Consider the following 20231-nt stretch of genomic DNA (forward strand, 5'->3'; position numbering starts at 1 on the left):
TCCTTAAAAAAATTCATAATTCATTTAATTTTCACTACTTGATATCACGAGAAGTAATTTTTTGTTTTATTTACATAATTTGATATTATTAGAAGTAATTTCTCATTATATTTATACTATTTTATATCATGGGATGTAATTTCTCGTTTTATTTACATGATTTAATATTTTGTGAGGTAATTTCTTATTACATTTACACTATTTGATTTAAATTTACACTGTTTGAAGGCAGGGATGGACTGGCCCACCGGGATACCCGGGACTTATCTCTGTGCGCCCTCCTAACTGGCGCCCAACAACTTGGTTACTTTCGGTTGAAATAAATTAAAAGAAGAAAAATCAGGGGGAAATATTATAAATGAATGATTTGAAATAAAATTTTATTTAATCGTTCACTCTTTTCACATTGTTTACTCCTCTCTTAGGTAAAAAAAAAAAAAAAAAGAACTTTTTTTTTCTTCGTTCCATTTGACCACAATGAGGGAGTAAAGAGGTCGTAGTTCACAGCAAAACCGCCGGTAAGTTTCTAAAAACTAACAACCACTCCATTTTGATGAATTTTGTTTCCATCGGAAATAAAATGTTCCAATAGAACCTTCTGTTCATTAAAAATCTCTCTTTCAAGGGAGCTTGATCTTTTCTTTGGCAGAAAATGCCCACCAAATCATTCATTTATACATCTCCCACCGAGGTGATATACGTTCCTTTGATAACCGATAGGAAAATACTTTAATTCAAATGTCTTCACGCGTCATATCTTTATTGCTTCAGGAAAAGTGCTGTTGGACTCCTCTCAGAGCTTTTAATTTTCTCCCCCAGGGGTATATATCTGCATGGTCCTTTATCTCCGAATTTCAGGCGCAAATTTCTTATTTCTACCTGTGGAAATTTTCTAGGGGGCTTTCTTTTGCTGAAGAATTGTTAATAAGAAACCCACAGAGAAATACAATTTTAAACTTCAAATGAAATCACAAGGAAGCCCAGGCTTTTTTGTCCTTCTCTTATAAGAGTTTTGCTTGAGCTCATCACTAAAAAATTCTTTCCCTCCAGCCACCTACTGAGTTAAGAAAATAGTTACTTACTTTTTTCGAATCGTCAAATGCAATTATTCATATATGTATTAATTATTTAACATTTATATTGTGTTACCTGTAAAAGATGAATTGTTTGGGTCATTAATAATTGAAGAAGTTTTATTATAAACTTATTTTAGAAAAGGCACTCAATTTTATTTTTAAGAATGATTTTTTTAATGGGTGGTCATAGTTATTAGTCAAGAAGATATTTAAAATTTGTTTAAGATATTTGAAGTAACAATAATATATTTCAAAACTATCGAAATCTACTTTACTTTTATACTTCATGCTGGAATTTAATAATTAAAATTAAGAATAATAAAAATAGATGTGTATCACACAACACTTATTAACAATTTCCTATTTCTTATTTCACAACACTTATTAACAATTCTTTTAACTCAAGTTAAATGTAAAAGATTGTTCTTTAAACTTAAAATCATCAAGTCTCGTCTTCGTGGACGATTAACATTTAGAAGCGCTTGTTATGATGGTTACTAAGAAAGACATATTGAATTCCCTTTAAAAGTGACGTTATTCGTGTGAAATCCGTTCGGAAATGTTTAAGGAGAAAACCAGTTTTAACTTTTTAAAGCAGCAGTCTTAGTTCTTTATAAAATATTACTTTAACCTGCAAAAGCTTTTTTTTTTAAATATAAATATTACAAAATTAATCTATTTCATTCCATTATACTAGTTAAGGTTATAGAAAGGTTTAGTAAAGATTTTACTAACTCTTATGCTTGTTAGTAAAGGCAATTTATTGATGCATCTGGGAAAAAATTCTTTTTTTGAAATTTTTTTCTAAGGATTTATAATGATATTATTTCTAGATTAGTGTTTTTCAAAATTTTAAGTTAGTTGTTGCGCTTCTGCCATTAAAATTTCAATTTCAATTTATGATTTATTTATTAGTACTTCATTTGTTTAAAAAATTGAATAATTTGAAATAATTTAACTACTAGAGAAATTCAAATTAAATTTTCCAATTTATCATATACATATACACCGAAGAGCCATTACATTATGACCACCCTGCTAATAACATATAGGACCACCTTTAGCTCTTAAAACTGCTAGCACCCGCAGTGGCATTGATTCCACAAGGTACTGATAGGTAGTCTGAGTTATCTGGTACCAAGCGCTCACCAACTGGTCCTGCAATTCCCTCACAAATGCGAGGGGGTAGCGTGGCAGCACGAATTTGGTTTTCCAAGTAAGACCACAAATGCTCTATTAGATTAAGGTCAGGTGAATTTGGGGGCCAAGAAATGACTTAAAAGTCACTGGAAAGTTCCTCGAACCAATCCATGACGATTCGACCCTTATGACATGGTGCATTATCCTGTTGGTAAACACCATCCCCTGCAGGAAAAACTGTTGCCATGAATGGGTGAACCTAGTCTGTAGCTATGTTCAAGTAGCTTACAGACATCAGGGATTGTTTTATAAGGATTATGGGTCCTAATGTGCCCCATGAAAACATTGTTCCTGGGCGAGAAACCATGAAAACCTGGGCCAGCCCATTGTTATAGATGGAGGGTAATAATGTAATGGCTCTTCGGTGTATATATACTTACATACTAATATAAATGCAAGCATATCACACGGCACCCCCTAAAAATTGCATCTACCACCCTCCAGAGTATCCCAGTCCATCCCCGATGAGAGGAAACTGTTTATTTTATTTACACTTGATATCATAAGGGGAAATTTCTAACTTTACTTCCGAGGCTTGATATCATACGAGGTAATTTCGCTTTTCCTTTACATCATTTTGTTTCATTTAAGGTAATATCTCATTTTATTTATATGGTAAATAACGAAAGGTAATTAACATCTTATTTACATCATTTAATATTATTAGAGGTAATTTATCATTTTGTTTCCACTGTTCGATATCATTAGAGGTAATTACTCATTTTATTCACATTATTCGATATTATTAGATGTAATTTCAAATAATAACATTTCATACTTTGTTATCATTAGGTGATTTTATAACAGTAACAGCATATAATTTCAATCACTATGTATCTGAGGATATTTCGGAAGGAGCTTTAATTTTAAATACACATTTAAGAAACAGGAAAATCGGGAATCGTTTCTCCATGGATTAATCACAAAACTTGGCAGTGATCCAGTTTAATGAATAACTGTCAAGACTATTATAAATCATAGCAGTTCATTCATTTGCTCTCGTTCATTTTGTTCTTGGAAGTTGAAACACCTTTTACACATCATTTCATTCAGGTATTCAGTGTAAATGCCAAATTATAAGTTCATAACAGTAGGTTGTGTTACAAAAAAAAAACTCATCTGCAGTGATTTGGCAGTTAAATTCAGTAACCAGTGTATGCAGTGAGTTAGAGAAATTAAGATACACTTGGCATTCTTAAGAACATATTATTTCAAAAGGGTTTTTTTTATGAAAATATAACAATGGGTAGAAAAAGTTTATAATCAAAGGTTATTTTTAAGATTTTTAAGTACAAAATTAATTGATATTTAATTGAACTGTTTAAATAAAGAGTTTAGTATTACATAAGTCACAATCAGCTACATTTCGACAAACGGTATAATGTACACTTTTAAATTTGATTAAACATTGCCATTGTAAATTTAATTTGACGTGTAATCGAGGAAATGTTATGGGTCGACAAGCGGTCGTGTTAACCGTATTTAGTTAACTCTAGATAAATAAATATGTGCTTAAAAAAACTCCATAGATGTAAGTTTTGTAAAATCAGAATGCTAGTGTAATATTTTAAGATTTTCAAAGAACAACAACATTAAACTTTATATCTAATCTACATATTAATATGAATTTAAAAGAGTTTATCTTAACTACGCTGATATGATTGGTTTAAATATGGGAGCTATAAAAATTGAAATTAATTTATGTTCCTTTAGCACTGTATGAAAAGTTAGGGGGGAAAGAAATTTGATTAAGAGTTGATATTTTGGAGCCACAATAAAATATGTAGATACGTATTGTACAGATTTATGAAAATTGACCAATATTCAATATAATTGAAAATTAAAATTATACTGAACGAACTACAGTTACGTCAAAAACTAATTTAACTAAAAATATGCGTTATCGTATATAAGTTGGAATGGTGGAAAATATATATATATATATATATATATATATATATATATATATATATATATATATATATATATATATATATATATATATATATATATATATATATATATATATATATATATATATATATATATATATATATATATATATATATATATATATATATATATATATATATATATATATATATATATATATATATATATATATATACACCATTCAAATCAGCAATCAAATCTCTGGTTAGAATAAATTGATCAACAGCATTCGCATTTACCTTTTTAAACACATTACTCTGGGGAACACATTTTTTGTTTCATTTATAATAGTATTTAATCTTACGTAATTTCGGTGAGGGAATATAAAATCTGAAATTAGGTTCGCTCCGAAAGATGCAGATTATTTTCATAATGTAATTTTAAGTTTATGTGAAATTTTTTCTGAACGTGCAGTATCGTATCAGTTTGCATGCATGCATACACACTTTATAATTCAGTTTATTTTATTTTATTTTATTTTATTCTACTCTATTTTATTTTATTGCCGGTCGTTGAACAGCCGACACAATTTTGGGTTTACGGCTACTAAGGTTCAACTCCGTAGCCTAGCAATTTTGAGCCCAATCCAGAAGACAAGAGAACTCCTGAATCAAGTATTGGGAGAAATTTGCCTACATAAAGTATTGGGGGAATTTTCTTAAGTATTGGGAATCAAGTATTGGGGGAATTTTTCTTAAGAAACTAACCCGCATTTGCGTTATATTGAGAGGAAAAACATGAAAATGTTCCACGGTTAGCTGTGCAAAAGAGGTCTCTAACACATGATCTGTCTACCAATGAGGATATTTCACGTCAGCAGAGTGATCGGAGCGAGCCGAGTGCAGAATTCGTATCGACCATCCATCACTGGTATTTGAACCCGGCTCACCCCAATTGAAGGCGAAAGCTCTATCCCCTATGACATCACGGCTCTCACTACTCCTTTTAAAATAACACTTAAGACAAAAAATATATCCTAACGTATCGCATCATAAACTGAACTGGTTTACCACGTTTTTCTTACCACGCCCTTCATTGCGGAGAAGTGGGGACACTTAATATTCAGTCGAAAGAATTTCAAAAGAATAGAATATATCATTAAGTTGGATAAAAACTATAGTTTGTTGAGAGAAGTCAATTGCAGGTTTGAGTTCAGCGACCAAAAATAACTAAAATCTGTTCCAATAGTTCCATGCAACAGAAAAAAAAGAAACAAATTGCTCCCAAACATTATCAATTCACTGTATGAAATGCAAAATCAAACAAATTAAATTGTATTTTCTAGCATATATGTGTCCAAACTCCAATTTACTTTTTTTTTTCAGAACGTTTCTTTGGCAGCAATTGGCGTGATGTTCATTCAGTTTTATACAATGATAGTAGCTTACTTTGGTATAAAGACAAGTCTCGACAAGAGCAGGAAGGCGGCGTTATACTTAAAGATGCACCAGAACTTATAGCTTACGGAACCTACACATCACAAGTGCCTGACCGCCCACCTCTGCCGGATCATTATGAACCAAAACAGTTCCTTGCATTCGGAGTAAGAGGAAAAGATGTTGTTTATTGGTTCCTGTGTCCCAATCAGGAAGAAGTGGCGTAAGTAATTTTTATTTTATTTCATGAAACTCAAATAATGTATTGTAATTATAGTCAGAACTTAATGCAACACCTCTACACTATTTTTATTGTGTAAAACTTTAATAGCACATCTTAAGTATGCCCTCTAAGTCTGCAGCTACAGTGATAAAAATGGTGCTTAAATGAAGTAAAACGGTTATGCTATATAAGAGGAAACCGCTTACCGTGCCAAATACACTGAAGAGCCAAAAAACTGGCATACCTGCCTAATATCGTGTAGGGCCCCGGCGAGCACTCAGAAATGCCGCAACACGACGTGGCATGGATTCGATCAATGTGTGAAGTAGTGCTGGAGATAATTGACACCGTGAATCCTGCATGGCTGTCCATTAACCATTGGGAGTAAGAGGGAATGGGGATATCTTCTGAACATCACGTTGCAAGGTATCCCAAATATGTTGAATAATATTCATGTCCGGGGATTTTGGTGGCCAGCGGAAGTGTCTAAATTCAGGAGAGTGCTCTTGGATCCACTCCCAGACATGAGCATTATTGATCATATTTGGGATGATTTGCAATGCGATGTTCAGAAGATATTCCCATTCCCTCTTACTCCCAATGGTTTATGGACAGCCCTGCAGGATTCATGGTGTCAATTATCGCCAGCACTACTTCACATATTGATCGAATCCAAGCCACGTCGTGTTGCGGCACTTCTGCGTGCTCGCTGGGGCCCTACAAGATATTAGGCAGGTATACCAGTTTTTTTGGCTCTTCAGTGTATATTCATCAGCTTTTCTTGAGTAAATGATTTTATCTTTTGATAATTAACTTTTTTGAGCCCGTTACACTGTAAAAATATTTTGATCAAACTGCAACGAAAAATACCAGCGCTCACCGGCACGTTTTACCGAAATATCCATTTATTGGAACTTGTTACGGCTTTATAGTTTTTATTTACCGTACGGTTTGTTACGGTTGTATGTTACGGTTTGTAAGTGTTTATTTACCGCAGTTTTTTTAGTAATAACTACAGTAAAATCATTGAATCACTCTAATCAAAAAAATATTATTGTAAAAATTACGATATAGTATTTTACGGTAAAAATGGATTTTACGGATATTGAACTCAACTTTATACTACCCGTACTTTATACCGAAATTCAATCAAGGATTTTTTACAGTGTACGTTAATGTGCTGAAAGTCCCAAGCAAATAAATACGCATTAACCTCGAATGTTAGAACTTTTTAAGCACTGCTTGACAATTTCTAAGGAATAGTTACATTTTTCGGAATAAATAATAATAGACATTGATTGATGAAATGAAAACAAATACATATTTAGTAGATACAATGTGCATTTATTATTATGCAAAATAGCTCAAGTATCGACGTATCGAAAATAATAAAATTGAAAATTAAATAGATGCTCATTTCTAAACAACCATGAAAAATGGATTTTCTTGCCGGAATGAAACAGTATCTTAGTAATATGTGTGATTACCTCGAACACTAGATGCAGTATGTGCTAGGACACTAGCGCATATTACATCTGTTATTTATGCTGCCCACTAAACTATCGAAGAGTCCGAATCAAAGATCGGTATATTGTCCTCCTCCTCCCTCAAGACGGTTTTCAGCTCAAGCACGGTTTGGAAAGGGAGCGTTCATTGTGAAACACGTCTACGAAGGGCAACAGGCATGCTCTGTAGGATTTAGGTCCGAGGAGTACACAGGCCATTGCATAGGTCAATATTTTAACTTTCTAGTGTGTCCGATACCTCAGCGCACTTGTGAGGCCACGCATTGTCGTCCATAAATATAAGTCTGGACCTACCCCCCCCCCTTTAAAAGACAAACATGATCAAGAATAATCCCTCTGCAATACCGCTGCGATGTGATGTTACTTTGCTCAAAGATGTGAAGCGGTGTTCAGCCATTGAGCTAGACTGTCTGCGCAATACCGATCTATACGTCTGAGCCATATCTTGGTACACTGGAGGTCAAGGGACAAAACCGGGTTTGTCCCTTGACTTCCAGTGTGACAGACGTACCCGGACTGTTCTATCAAGGTTATAGGTGACATCAAGTGCCTAACTTTCAACGATGGCAGGAAAACCTTCGTCACCTTCACCAAGTGCCAAATTCATCAGGTTTCTCCTGAGCACATCTTGGATTGCATGGGGCTCTCTAAGGAGGATCTCTTTAACAATCCTCTCCTAGTCTTCGACTTCCTTTCAGTCAACGAACTCGTGGATCTTGTCTGACTCCGTTAGACAGAGAGGATGAGCAGCAACAACAACAACGTCTGCGCCGCACCTATCACGTTCATGAACCCATTGTTGCGCACAACGTGCTCCCCTTTCTCTCCACACTACCTGGTAGCCAGAATCACTTTTCATAGTAAATCGGGATTCATCTGAGAACATCACTCTGGATCTTTACTGGTTATCCGAACCAATACGCTCCTTACACCAACGTAATCTCTCTCGACAATTACATAATTAGAGCAGTTCCGAGCATGCAAATCAAATTGATTTTATCACCATGGAATTGTTCTTTGAGAAGCATGTGTACCAGTAGGGATTGCAAGGTCTGCAGCTATCAGCCTAGTAGTGACATTTTTGTTCCTTTCTGCTGCTGAGAATACATACATTTACTCTTGAGGTGTGGTGTTCCAACAATGATCCCCGGCATGCTATAGCATATCATCTCCACCTTCAGCGGTCTTTTTTAATCTCGAGAAGACTCTTTTTTACACTCCAGATAATACTTCCTCTGTGGTGATATGATGATCAAACTTATCCACGATCGAGAACTCAAATGATATCTTACTAACACTTTGCACTTAATTATTGTAATACCACAATGAATTTTACAGAAATAAGTTCAACAACCTATGGTGCTATCTTGGTCAAATACCTAACATTATGAATTTTCAAATGAATGAAGAAATTGGGTGCACGATCTTTCATGCAGATTTTATGCAGGTAACTGATACTGCTCTATCACGTCCTCTACACTTGATTTTACTGTTATTGGTCGACTGTCAGTAACAGTACTTTGCATAAATCAGTTGTCCCTTAGCAATTGTCAAGCAATGTATAAATTACTGTTAACATATTATCACTTACGTTTGACATAAAAGGGTTCCATAATTGAATTCTTTTTTCACTTTAGTGGAACCAAAATGAAACAGGGAGACAGAAAAATCATAAACTGAAAATTACTATATTACATTAACTTTAGTTCGAATGATGTTTCACAGGTCCACCTCTTATTTTTTAAAAACATAACGAAAATAGCAGTTTGAAACTTACTTTTTCCAGCATTTAGAAAATTATTTAACCAATAACTAATTTCACTGTAGTACAGTGCCCAAATTTAATATCTCATCAACTTTATTTCCTACATAAGCTACTGTTACTCATCAACACTCAAGCACATCAATACTTATGTTACTGTTACGTAAGTTACTCATGAGTACTTATCAGCAAAATATTAATCAATTCCATGTTCTTAATATCTTCTTGATAAGTTACATTTGCGAATATACAATGGGGTATTCATCTTCTGTTGGGAATCATCTGTTCATCCTGTTACCTATGACTTCATAGGAATAATATTTCTTAAAATATCTCCGCTAAATGGTCCAATTTGAGTTGTACCTCCTGTATTCTTGGCTCTTGGGTTAAGCTTTTCTCCGAGGTCTTCTTATTTATTCAAAAAAAAAAATATCTTGTAAAAAAATTAGCATTTGATAAATTACTTAAAACAAATATTCCTTTTTAATTTGTAAATTTTTTGATTCCTAATTAAGCTTTGTTTTATGATATTTCAGGAGCTGGATGGCATCAATTGCTTCAACGGTAAATTTATTTACTTTCTTAAAGATAATTTTTAATGATTACTGGTATTAACATTTCTTAAAGATTTAGCTTGACATATTGATAAAGAACAGTATCAAACAAGATAAACAAGTTTCGCAAGTTTTTACAATAAAAAAGTGACTATTAAGTTACGAGAAATAATTTTCTTTTATTTTATTTAGAATAAACCAAATTTATTAAGTCATTTCTTGTAAACCTCTGTGTTTAATGAGTTCTATAATACATATTTTTATTACTGCTCATGTTTTTATTTGTTTACTTAAGTAAAGCTTTTTTTAAACGAATAAATCTGTATATAGTATTACAATAAATTTATTATAATTATTATTTTCGTCCCACAATTTATTTATTCAAAAAAAAAATAAAGTTATTTTTTTCTACTTTGTAGATCTAATGTTTTGAAATAATATTCCGACATATTTATTCAATTAATTCACTTTTTTCAAAAGATTTCTATTTTTAACACACTTCTACATATAATTTGAATTAGACCTTCACTTCTTTTTACATTATGTTTTTTACTCATTAACCGAGTATCTGTAAGAATCATTTCATTTTATGAAAAGCTATCCATTTTCGGCTAAGGATTCTCTTTAAAATTCAAAATTAATCACCAACCCAAACTGCGGATTTGGCCATTCGTTATCATTAGAACATGCCAATTTTTTAAGTACATTTCTAGCGATTACCAAGCAATTTTCTTCAAGTTTCGAATTTATTTTATTTCTTCCTGTTACACTTCATTTCAAATATATATCTCGCTGCTTTTGCATCCGATTAAAAAATATAAGTTAAATTTGTCACATTTATATAAATCTATACTTAAATAAGCCAGATGTTTCTATTTCTCAATTATTGTGGTTCTTGCTTTGCTCACTGCTTTTCCCCGCTACACGAACCTAATAGTACATGATTTTGAGATTCCACTATTTAAATCAAACTATACTTGTCCTTTATAGCCTTGACATCCTACTCGCATTTTCTTAAAAGAAAGTTTTTCAACGTATTTGCATGTTCTCATGGTTTTCGCATATTTCAAAGTTCTAGATCAACTATATATAATTATATAAAATAATTATATACTAAATATAGTTTTTTTCAGATGCCACCTCCGCCAGGTGCTCCTCAAGAACCAACATCTGCAGAGAACAATTCTGTAGATAAAAGCAACGATCAAACTATAAATAACCATCAGATGATGCCTCAGGACACTATCCTACCGCATCAGCCTATCTCCCAGCAGCCTATGCAAGCACCACAATATGCACCGCATCAACAACCGCCACCTCAATATACACCACATCAGGGACAGCCCCCAGCTTATGCTCCAAGATCATCACCAGGTATCAATCACAAGATACATTACAGTGTATACAGAAAGGGCTGAAAGTTTTTTTAAACTTAATATCATGATAAAGGTTAGAGTAATTAAGTAATAATGATTACATCTGCTCATCTTGATGTCCTGGAATCTTTTTTTGTTCATTTGAATGTTAACTCTCTTGTTAACGACATTAGTTTCTCTCTAACTCTCCATAACGAGTGGGAATGCATTTTACCCTGTTTTGGCACTCGGCCATTGTGATTCTTCTTGTTCTGGTTTTCAACTTTTTTTCTCTATCGGCTTCTGTGGTTTTTTCTGTTTTGGTTCTCATTTTTATTTTTCTATTTTTCGTGGCAATTTCACGTTTTTTTATTTCAAATCATTTTGTTTCTTTAGATTCAAGCTTGGTAAGTCTTGAAAATAGGCGCCTATTTTTAAAGAGCTTAAAACATGTCAACTGTAATTTGTTTATTTCTGAAGGGAATGAAGTTTTCGATCAAGTAAGATCAGGTAAAAGTTAGAGTACTTGAAAAAATATTCTTTAAGAATTAAGAACGGGTAATGTGAGGAATGTTTGCATTATCTTTATTTTAACAATCTGTATGTAACAAATATACTATGAAAATATACAAGTATACTTTATTTTAACAATCTGTATGTAACAAATATACTATTAAAACATACAAATATACTTTATTTTAGCAATCTGTATGTAACAAATATACTATAAAAATATGCAAATGGACTTTATTTTAACAGTCTGTATGTAACAAATATACTATGAAAATATACAAATATACTTTATTTTAACAATCTGTATGTAACAAATACACTATGAAAACATACAAATATACTTTATTTTAACAATCTGTATGTAACAAATATACTATGAAAATATACTTTATTTTAACAATCTGTATGTAACAAATATACTGTGAAAAATTCTGAATCAAATTATGATAAAAAATATCAGTAATTATTACGTTTTACCGTAAAATCCATTTTTATGGAGACATGCTACGAAACAAAAAATTTAATTCACCGTAATTCTTACAGTAATAATTATCATAAAATCATTGAATCACTATTATTAAATAAATATTACAGTAAAATTTACGGTATAATATTTTAGGATGAAAATGGATTTTACGGATGATGTACCCAAAATGCCTGTACTTTAAACCATAATTTGAGCCGAAATTTTTTACTGTATACAATTTATGAAACTTCAAATTCCTAAGGAACGTGGAAAGGCGAATATTTAAAATCATTTAAAATTATATTTAAGATTATTTTAAATTTAGGATTCATCAGAAATATTTTACTCCGACGGTAAAATTACTGCAAATCAATCACTTAAGTGTATACACAAACGTTTCAGAAGCTTCGTGGGAAAAATAACAAATTTTATTCGTTCTAATTTTAGTTATGTTCACTCTTAGAAAAAATCTGTTCTACAGCAAACCATAAATTCGGTACTTTCAATCCTAACATCTAATCTTTATAATCGTCCTAATGCTATAAAGTGATACAGTTAAGCCTAAATCACAGATTGATTAATTTACTGCATAATGTGGTTCAACTTAGTATTGTATTGAGGATGTAACGCATTTGAATGATTATTATGGTTTAACCTGCATCAATATTTCTGACAGTTCATATTGTTTAGACGTTTTGTGACAAACTGAACTAACGTAGTCGTCGAATGCAGACTGTTGCAATATGATTTTTAATAATATCACTAGATTTGCACGTAATAGTCTTTTAAATTTAGTACTAGCTGAAATGAAGGCGCTCATAAGAAAAACTTCTAACAACAGGATTTATTGAATTTAGCACTAGCATAAAAAAAGTTCTATTACAAACTTCTCACATAACGGCCGGTTAACTATAGTAAAATAATTAAGAGTTTCAATAAACATTTCTGAGATGACGATCGATTTTATTCAGTACTAGCATTAACAAATTTTCGAACGAATACCAACATAACAAAGTTGTTATCTTCACATTTTATATTGGATCAAGCCATTTATTTGTTCCCTTACGAAAAAAAGGTGTTTTTGAGGTTGTTTTGTTGTTGACTGATATCAAAAATACACCTGAGATAGAAAATGAGATTATGTTTTGCACCAAAAAAAACTCATTAATAAACCTTAATTTCAACCTCATTTGCACCTCAGAAAATCAGTCTCTTATGTAACTCAGAAATAATTTTAGTTTAGATCAGGAGGAGTTATTCACACCTCAAATATATTTATTTGCTTGCATTTCAGAAAAAATAATCCATACACCTCGAAAACAAGCTCCCTAAGCTCGGTTGCTCTGAAGGAGATTTCCATCAACCTCAAAACAACCTCAAGTGTGACTAAAACAACTTCATACACCTTCATTATACACTTCGGAAGGTTGATCTTTTAAGGTTGTTTTTGAAATCAACTTTGAATAAACCTCAAATCAACCTTGACCCCTCAAAACAGCCTCAAATATACCTTAAATCTCTGTAAGGGTTATTTGCTTAAAAAAAGAAGAAAAAAATACAATTTTGTTTTTCGAAACAAATATTTTTAAGAGAAATTTTATCATTTAAACAATTTGATTGAAAGCTATATCGAAGCTTAAATTGTTACAACATGCTGTATTGCTTTTTAAAAGTAAATAATTTTCGGCATTATAAAACAGTTAAAAGAAAAACAGTTGAAGCATAAATGAACAATTTTGTTTCAAAAGAAGATTGAGCTTGTTAATTTACAAATGGTAGCAACGGCTTTTAGCTTTCATTCGCATTTTTAGATAAAATTATTATATGCATAAAACCATCTAAATCCTTTTCATTTTGCTCAGCGAATAAAGCGGTTTTGCTGCAAAGCCAGATAAGTAATGAAATCCATATTGTAAGAATATCATTGTTTTAGAAGATAGAGCTTATTAATTTACAGATGGTAGCAATGACTTTTAGCTTTGATCCGCATTTCAAGATAAATTATTATATGCATGAAACCATCTAGATCCTTTTCATTTTGCTCAACAAATAAAGTGGTTTTGTTACACAGCCAGATAAGTAATGAAATCCATATTGTATTACTATCATATTTTTATTTTTTCCTATAACTTCCATATTATGATACTGAAAGAGAAATAAAAAAATTCCTAACCATTACTACAAAAATCTTAAAAGTAGAGGTTCTAAAAAAATAAGCACTAAAATCCTTTTTCATACTAAAAATATGATATTAGTCTTCCGTCTTTACTTGCTGAAAGCTACGGGAGAGCAATTTTCTTATTTATTCAGTAATTAATAATGCATTCGAACGATTTTTACGTTCTATTGAACTTAGTTAAGTAACATTAAATTTGAAAATTGCAAGTTTTTTTTTTAAACTTGAACTCTGAATACTTACAATCTTTACTCGAACACATTTGAATGAATAAAATGAAACAATATTTATTCAAAAATAATAATTATTTAACTGAATAAGTACGAAAATTCTAGACATGTAATTTTCCGCAAATTAATATAAAAAAAGTAAAATCCCTTTTCTTTTTTTTTCCTATTTTTTGGTTTTGTTTTTGTTTGAAGGAGCCTTTAAATTTAAATGTTCAGAAGGAGGATTTTATAATGAAATTACAATGTATTTATTTAGTATTAATTATACTGTTAATTATAATAGCATTAATTATAATGCTCGTTATAGTAAATATTATACAATTATGCTCGTATTAATTATGTGCTTTTTTTTCCAGGAAATCCAGCTCAATACCCACCACCTTCCGGATACCGCCCTCTTCCCTATCAAGGTTACAATCAAATACAACCACAGCCTTACCTAGCTCCTGCAGCAGGGGGAACTACAGTGGTAGTTCAACAAGATCGTCCAAACTATGTTGGGGGTGGTGGATTAGGAGGTGGTGAATTTGCTATGGGCATGCTTGCAGGTGGTGTTCTTGGTACAGCTTGGGGTTCGAGATCTTATTTTGGTGGAGGATTTGGTGGTGGATTTGGCGGAGGATCTGGTTGGGGACATGGTTCCGGTTGGAATCATCATCACAGTACTCAAGATAACGACGTAACAATCAATAACTATTACGACAACGATACTACTATCGTAAATAATAACCTGGACATGACTAATAACACTGCTATCGAACAGGCACAAGCACCTCAAGCACTTCCCTTGCAGGAAACAACTGCTGTTGAACAATATGTGCCAGTGGAAAATAACATCAGTACAGATTATGATGGCGGATATAGTGGAGGAGGGTATGATGATGGATGCGACTATTTTGGTGGTGGAGGGGATTTTGGAGGAGATTTCGGAGGCGGTGACTTTGGAGGAGGTGATTTTGGAGGTGCTATTGGCTTTTAAGAAAACAGATATGCAATCGTGGTTTTAAGGCTTTTGTATAAAACATTTTTATATGGAAGTTCCTTAAGCGAGAAACAAATGCATGTGTTGCATGTGTTCTATTGCACTTTTTGATGAATTGTTTGTATTAAAATTAATATTGCACTTATTTATAAACATTGTTTGTATCACGAAATACGTATAATAACTAAAGTACGCTTAATTGTGTCTAGAAGGCACAAAAAGGATTCCAAAATACTCTTAAGAGGTTACACAAATTTTTACATTTGTCATTGAAAAATTGCCCCTTTTCCTTTTTTTTCAGCTTAAATGAGAGCGTTTCTTTAAATTAAATACGAAACACAAAAGCTTTTGAGAACTACAGCAAGTCTTCAGTTCAGCATAAGTTCAGTTTTTAAGTATTCCAAGAAATATTTTATGGTTTTTGCATCAAGTTACCATTATTAAGATGTTTCGAAAATCTGCAAAAAGAATTATTCAAACGAAACTAAATTGCAATGATTGTAAATTAAATGCTCTAAACCTTAATGATTTAACACACTATAATAACTTAATATTAGTAATATTATACGACAAATGAAGCGCACTTTAGATTTATTATACGTAAATATTTGCTGATTCGTATAATAATGTGGTAATGCAAATTTTTAAAGCAATCCATTCATAAATTTATACAGTTAAAAATTTATACCAGATAATACAATATATTTTAGAGCTTTTTTTTTTAAATGTTAGATGTTTAAATTTTACTTTCCTTAAAAACTGTTCTTCTCCAATTGGGCCAACAAATAATTTGTCATAAAAAACTTAATAAATTTAGCGTATTGTATCTTTAATAATATTAATTTCAGCTTTACTAGAATTTTTTTAAAACAAAATAATTAATAGATTCAGTACTATTATGTTTAAAACTATTTAGTCTACGAAACCTTTAACAAGCCAGGCTTTAAAAATGTTTATTAATTGCTGAAAATAATTTTTTAAAACAAAATAATCACAATTGAATTAATATATCTTCTGTGTTCAAACATATTTAGTTAATGAAACTTGTTGCAAGCCTGCTTTAAAATATATTTTTTTTATTGTTTGGAAAACAATGTTTTCGTTACGTTAGTTAAAATCATTTTTTTTTTTTTTTTGTGATTTCCTTCAATACAAAATGCACGGTACGTTGGAAATATTTCGTCTATATAAGTATAGTTCAAGTTTATATTAAATGTTTTCAGTCAATTACCTATTTGTTCTCTTTTTAGCATATATATTTAAAAATAGAAAATACCAGTATGTATCTATAGATTTGTTAATAATCTCGGCATGATAATAATCTTTTGCTTTTTTCTCCTATTAATGTTAGCTGTTAATATGTTTAACGCGTCGTAAATATGTCAATAGGTTTAAAAAATATTCTTATTATATTACGTGTACCAATATCCAAGCAACGCACCTAACATATAAGAAAACAGATTAAAAATATTTCTGAATAAACTTAAAATTGGATAGGAAAAATTCCTAATGTAAAAATTGGCAGCACTTAATCATTAACTTTCAAATACAACAGCAAATACAACAACTTACAAAAAACGTAGAAAGAAAACAAAAAGTAAGGTCAACTACAAGAATTAATAAAATTAAAAATGTAGTATCACTATCCAGGAAAATCTTTTCTTAATTTTTGAAATTCGAATTATTACAAAAAAATTAAAATTATGACATGATTACACTTAAAATTACGCATTCAACATTAAGTGAAATATTGACTTGAAATTATTACTATTACTATGCAAAAATATTTACTTAGAAAAAAATTAATTAAATATTTTTCCCTAAATTATTCAAAATTATTCACACTGTTAAAAAAAACTTACCGCTACTGTGTTGGTTCACAACAGTTAATATAGTCACGGTTTCAGTTAAATTACACGCAAGTGTTCGTTTTTTTTAAGTTTTACTTAATAACGAAAAAAACATTAATTCATTTCCATAATGTTGATAATTTTCATAAAATTGCTGCTGTGTATATATACGTTAATAATTGCAAAGAAAAATTCAGTTATATCTCGTTAAGAATATTTAAAAATTTCATTGATTTTTATGAATTCTATAAAACGTCATTTCTCTTTTATTTATTGCAAATTTACCAAAATTTCCAAAACACTATCCTAAATAAAAATCTGATTTCTGAAAATAAAACAGGCCGGGAGCTGTATTTCGTTATTTTTGACAATCATTTATTTACGAAATCGTGCGTCTTTGACGAAATGCGAACTTTTAGATATTTGACGGAATTGCTTCCTCCTCCGTGTATCATCTTCGTGTCGTGTGCGAAATTAAAATAACAATAGGTCTTAAAATTTCAATTTTGATTTCGAAAAAAGATGAAAAAATTTCTCCAATCTGCATCTGAAAAATGATTATTTTTTCTTTCTTTTAATGCTGTAGCATTCTTGTAATTTTGCTAAATTTAAATTGATATTTTTTCATTGTTTGTGTGAAATATTAGAAAAGACTTAATTAACAGCTTTATTGCCAGTTAATCTAATTAACTAATTAATTAAATTTCTAAGTATTAACTAATTTTAACCAGGCATGACACATATGTCACGGAAATTGTGATAATTCTATAAGAATTCCTCTAACTTGAAAAAGGACTGTTTTCATATTAAGTAAATATTTTTTACTCTTTTCAAAAATCAAATAGTAGCTAACAGAAGAAAATATTCATTTCCTTAAAAAAAATCCCTTTTTCGACAATGGCCGACATATTCCCATTATTCCCAAGGAAACTGTTTCGTCAAAAACGTAGAAAATTTTTTCGAAGTTCGAATAATCACTTTTTTGAGTGAAGATTGACTTAATATATATGTATGTATATAAAATTCATTATAAAAATTATCTTTTAACTATTACATTGGCCTTAAATCTTATAATTAATTCGTATTTACTAGAATTGATGAAAAATGCTAAAACATGTTATAAATATTTAAAATATGATTAAAAACTGTAAATATGTTTACAGTTTAAAACTATTAGAATTCTTTTGTATAATAAATTCATGAAGTTTGAAAAAATCTAGTTGAAGATTTTATAAAAAAAAAATTATTATTTTTATAAAAATAGACTTTCCCTGTAATATTTAAAAATATTTTTCTCACATCTACTAAACGAAAAAGACATTTGAAAATGTATATTTCAGAAGGATTTAAAGCAAGAGGGTATTTTGTTTTAATATACATATTTTCTATTGTAAACGGTTACCCTGTATGCCCAAAAATTAATAGTGAGATATCATTATAAAACTAATTGTATCTAAAAATCAAATTGTTTAAAGCAATAAATGCTTTTAACTCTTTTTAATTATTTAATATGAAATTTTATTAAAATTAAATTTATATTTGTAGAAAATTCAAAGTATTAAAGGTATTGATTCTTGATATTTTGTGTTTTATTCTGTAGTTGCATGAAAAAATTGCACATGAATCGTTTATTTCAGAAACCCGTTATATTTTCTTTTTAGCAAAATTCTTAATCCAGAAGACATATTGATTTTTTTAATGTCAACGATGAGTTTTTAAGGAGAATATTTGATTATTTCAAAACCGTAATGGGACTTAATAGCATGAAAAACTTCGTGTTTTGAAGTTTTTAATTTAGCTTAAGTGTTGTAAAATAAAAGTATTTATAAACAAGAAAAGATCCGAATTGATTGATGAAAATATAAAAGATAACCTAAAGCTAAGTGTTTAATCCAAGAATAAAAAGATAATCCAAAATTAATTAATTTTACTCCCATAATTCCAATTTTGAAAATTTATTTTTGAAATATTATACAGTGCTTTAAAGTTTATAATAATTGAAATTTTTTTCAAAATTGAACTGGCGAAAAATGTTTCCTCCCAAGAGCAATGAAAATAGAATGAATTACAAATTCAAAGCTTAAACAAGAAAACACAAAACAAATACATAAATGTAAAATGCTTACAAACTATAGAATAAAAACATCACAATGCTTAAACTAGCTGACCTTTCTGAAAATACTATGAAATCTAAAATACTTTTAAATTCTGTCTATAAGTAAAACTTGAACGAATGCTGGTATGCTGAAGCATTTATCTAAACACAATTAAATTAAAAGAAAAGAAAATGATTCATATAGTTAAGTTATAAAAATTAATTTGCATTACGGACGTTACAGAAGCATCAAGTTCAATGAAATAGCAATAAAATTTAGATGGAATCAACTTCCATAAATACTGGGGAAAAAACTGGTATATTATATGATTAACCAAACTAAACTGTCTCTGCTGAAAGTTAATTCAGATAGTAAAATTTTCAAAATATAAGTTGTAAATAAATATCTTCATAAAAGACATAAGTGACAAACTATTTATTGAAGATTTCGTTCAAAAATAATAAATTTTAATTCTATTTTTAAATATGCGAATTAATAGTAAAAAAAATAGCTTAAGGTGAACGATCAGAACAAAGTTTTTCATCAAACATTATTAGAAGTAAGTAATTTTTAAAATCTGTGTACAAACAGTATGTAAATAACATCTGATTTAAGATCTAAGCAACCTTAAGGCAATTGTTACAACATTTTGAAAATCAAATATTAAAATCAATGTATAAAATATATTCTTATAATTACAGACAAAACTGGCATAACATTTAAACATACATACAAAATTCTGCTTCTCAAGCATAATTAAAATCAAATAAATATCAAATTCCAAATATAATTCAGATGTAAATAAATATTTAAGTACATGACTACAATACAATTAGCATTTCAAGCTAATTCAAAAAATAAATATATGAGATCAAAACTTTTAAGATCAAAAA

At 30.2% G+C, this 20231-nt stretch overlaps 1 protein-coding gene across 2 annotated transcripts in view; it reads left to right on the plus strand.

Annotated features, from left to right (window-relative positions):
• LOC107450960 (uncharacterized) overlaps nt 1-20231 on the plus strand; it is a 47108-nt gene that overhangs the window by 25631 nt on the left and 1246 nt on the right. The window contains exons 3-6 of one of the 2 annotated variants that reach the window (XM_087164057.1): nt 5555-5828; nt 9653-9680; nt 10804-11044; nt 14767-15372. In XM_087164057.1, the coding sequence (XP_087020183.1) occupies nt 5555-5828; nt 9653-9680; nt 10804-11044; nt 14767-15372 (1149 nt within the window). The remainder of the gene's footprint in view (nt 1-5554; nt 5829-9652; nt 9681-10803; nt 11045-14766; nt 15373-20231) is intronic. The other variant, XM_087164058.1, reaches the window with a different exon arrangement.

This window comes from Parasteatoda tepidariorum, chromosome 5 (genome assembly GCF_982258835.1).
Source record: "Parasteatoda tepidariorum strain Cologne lab strain chromosome 5, Ptep-v5.0, whole genome shotgun sequence".
In the NCBI taxonomy this organism is placed as follows: Eukaryota; Metazoa; Arthropoda; class Arachnida; order Araneae; family Theridiidae; genus Parasteatoda; species Parasteatoda tepidariorum.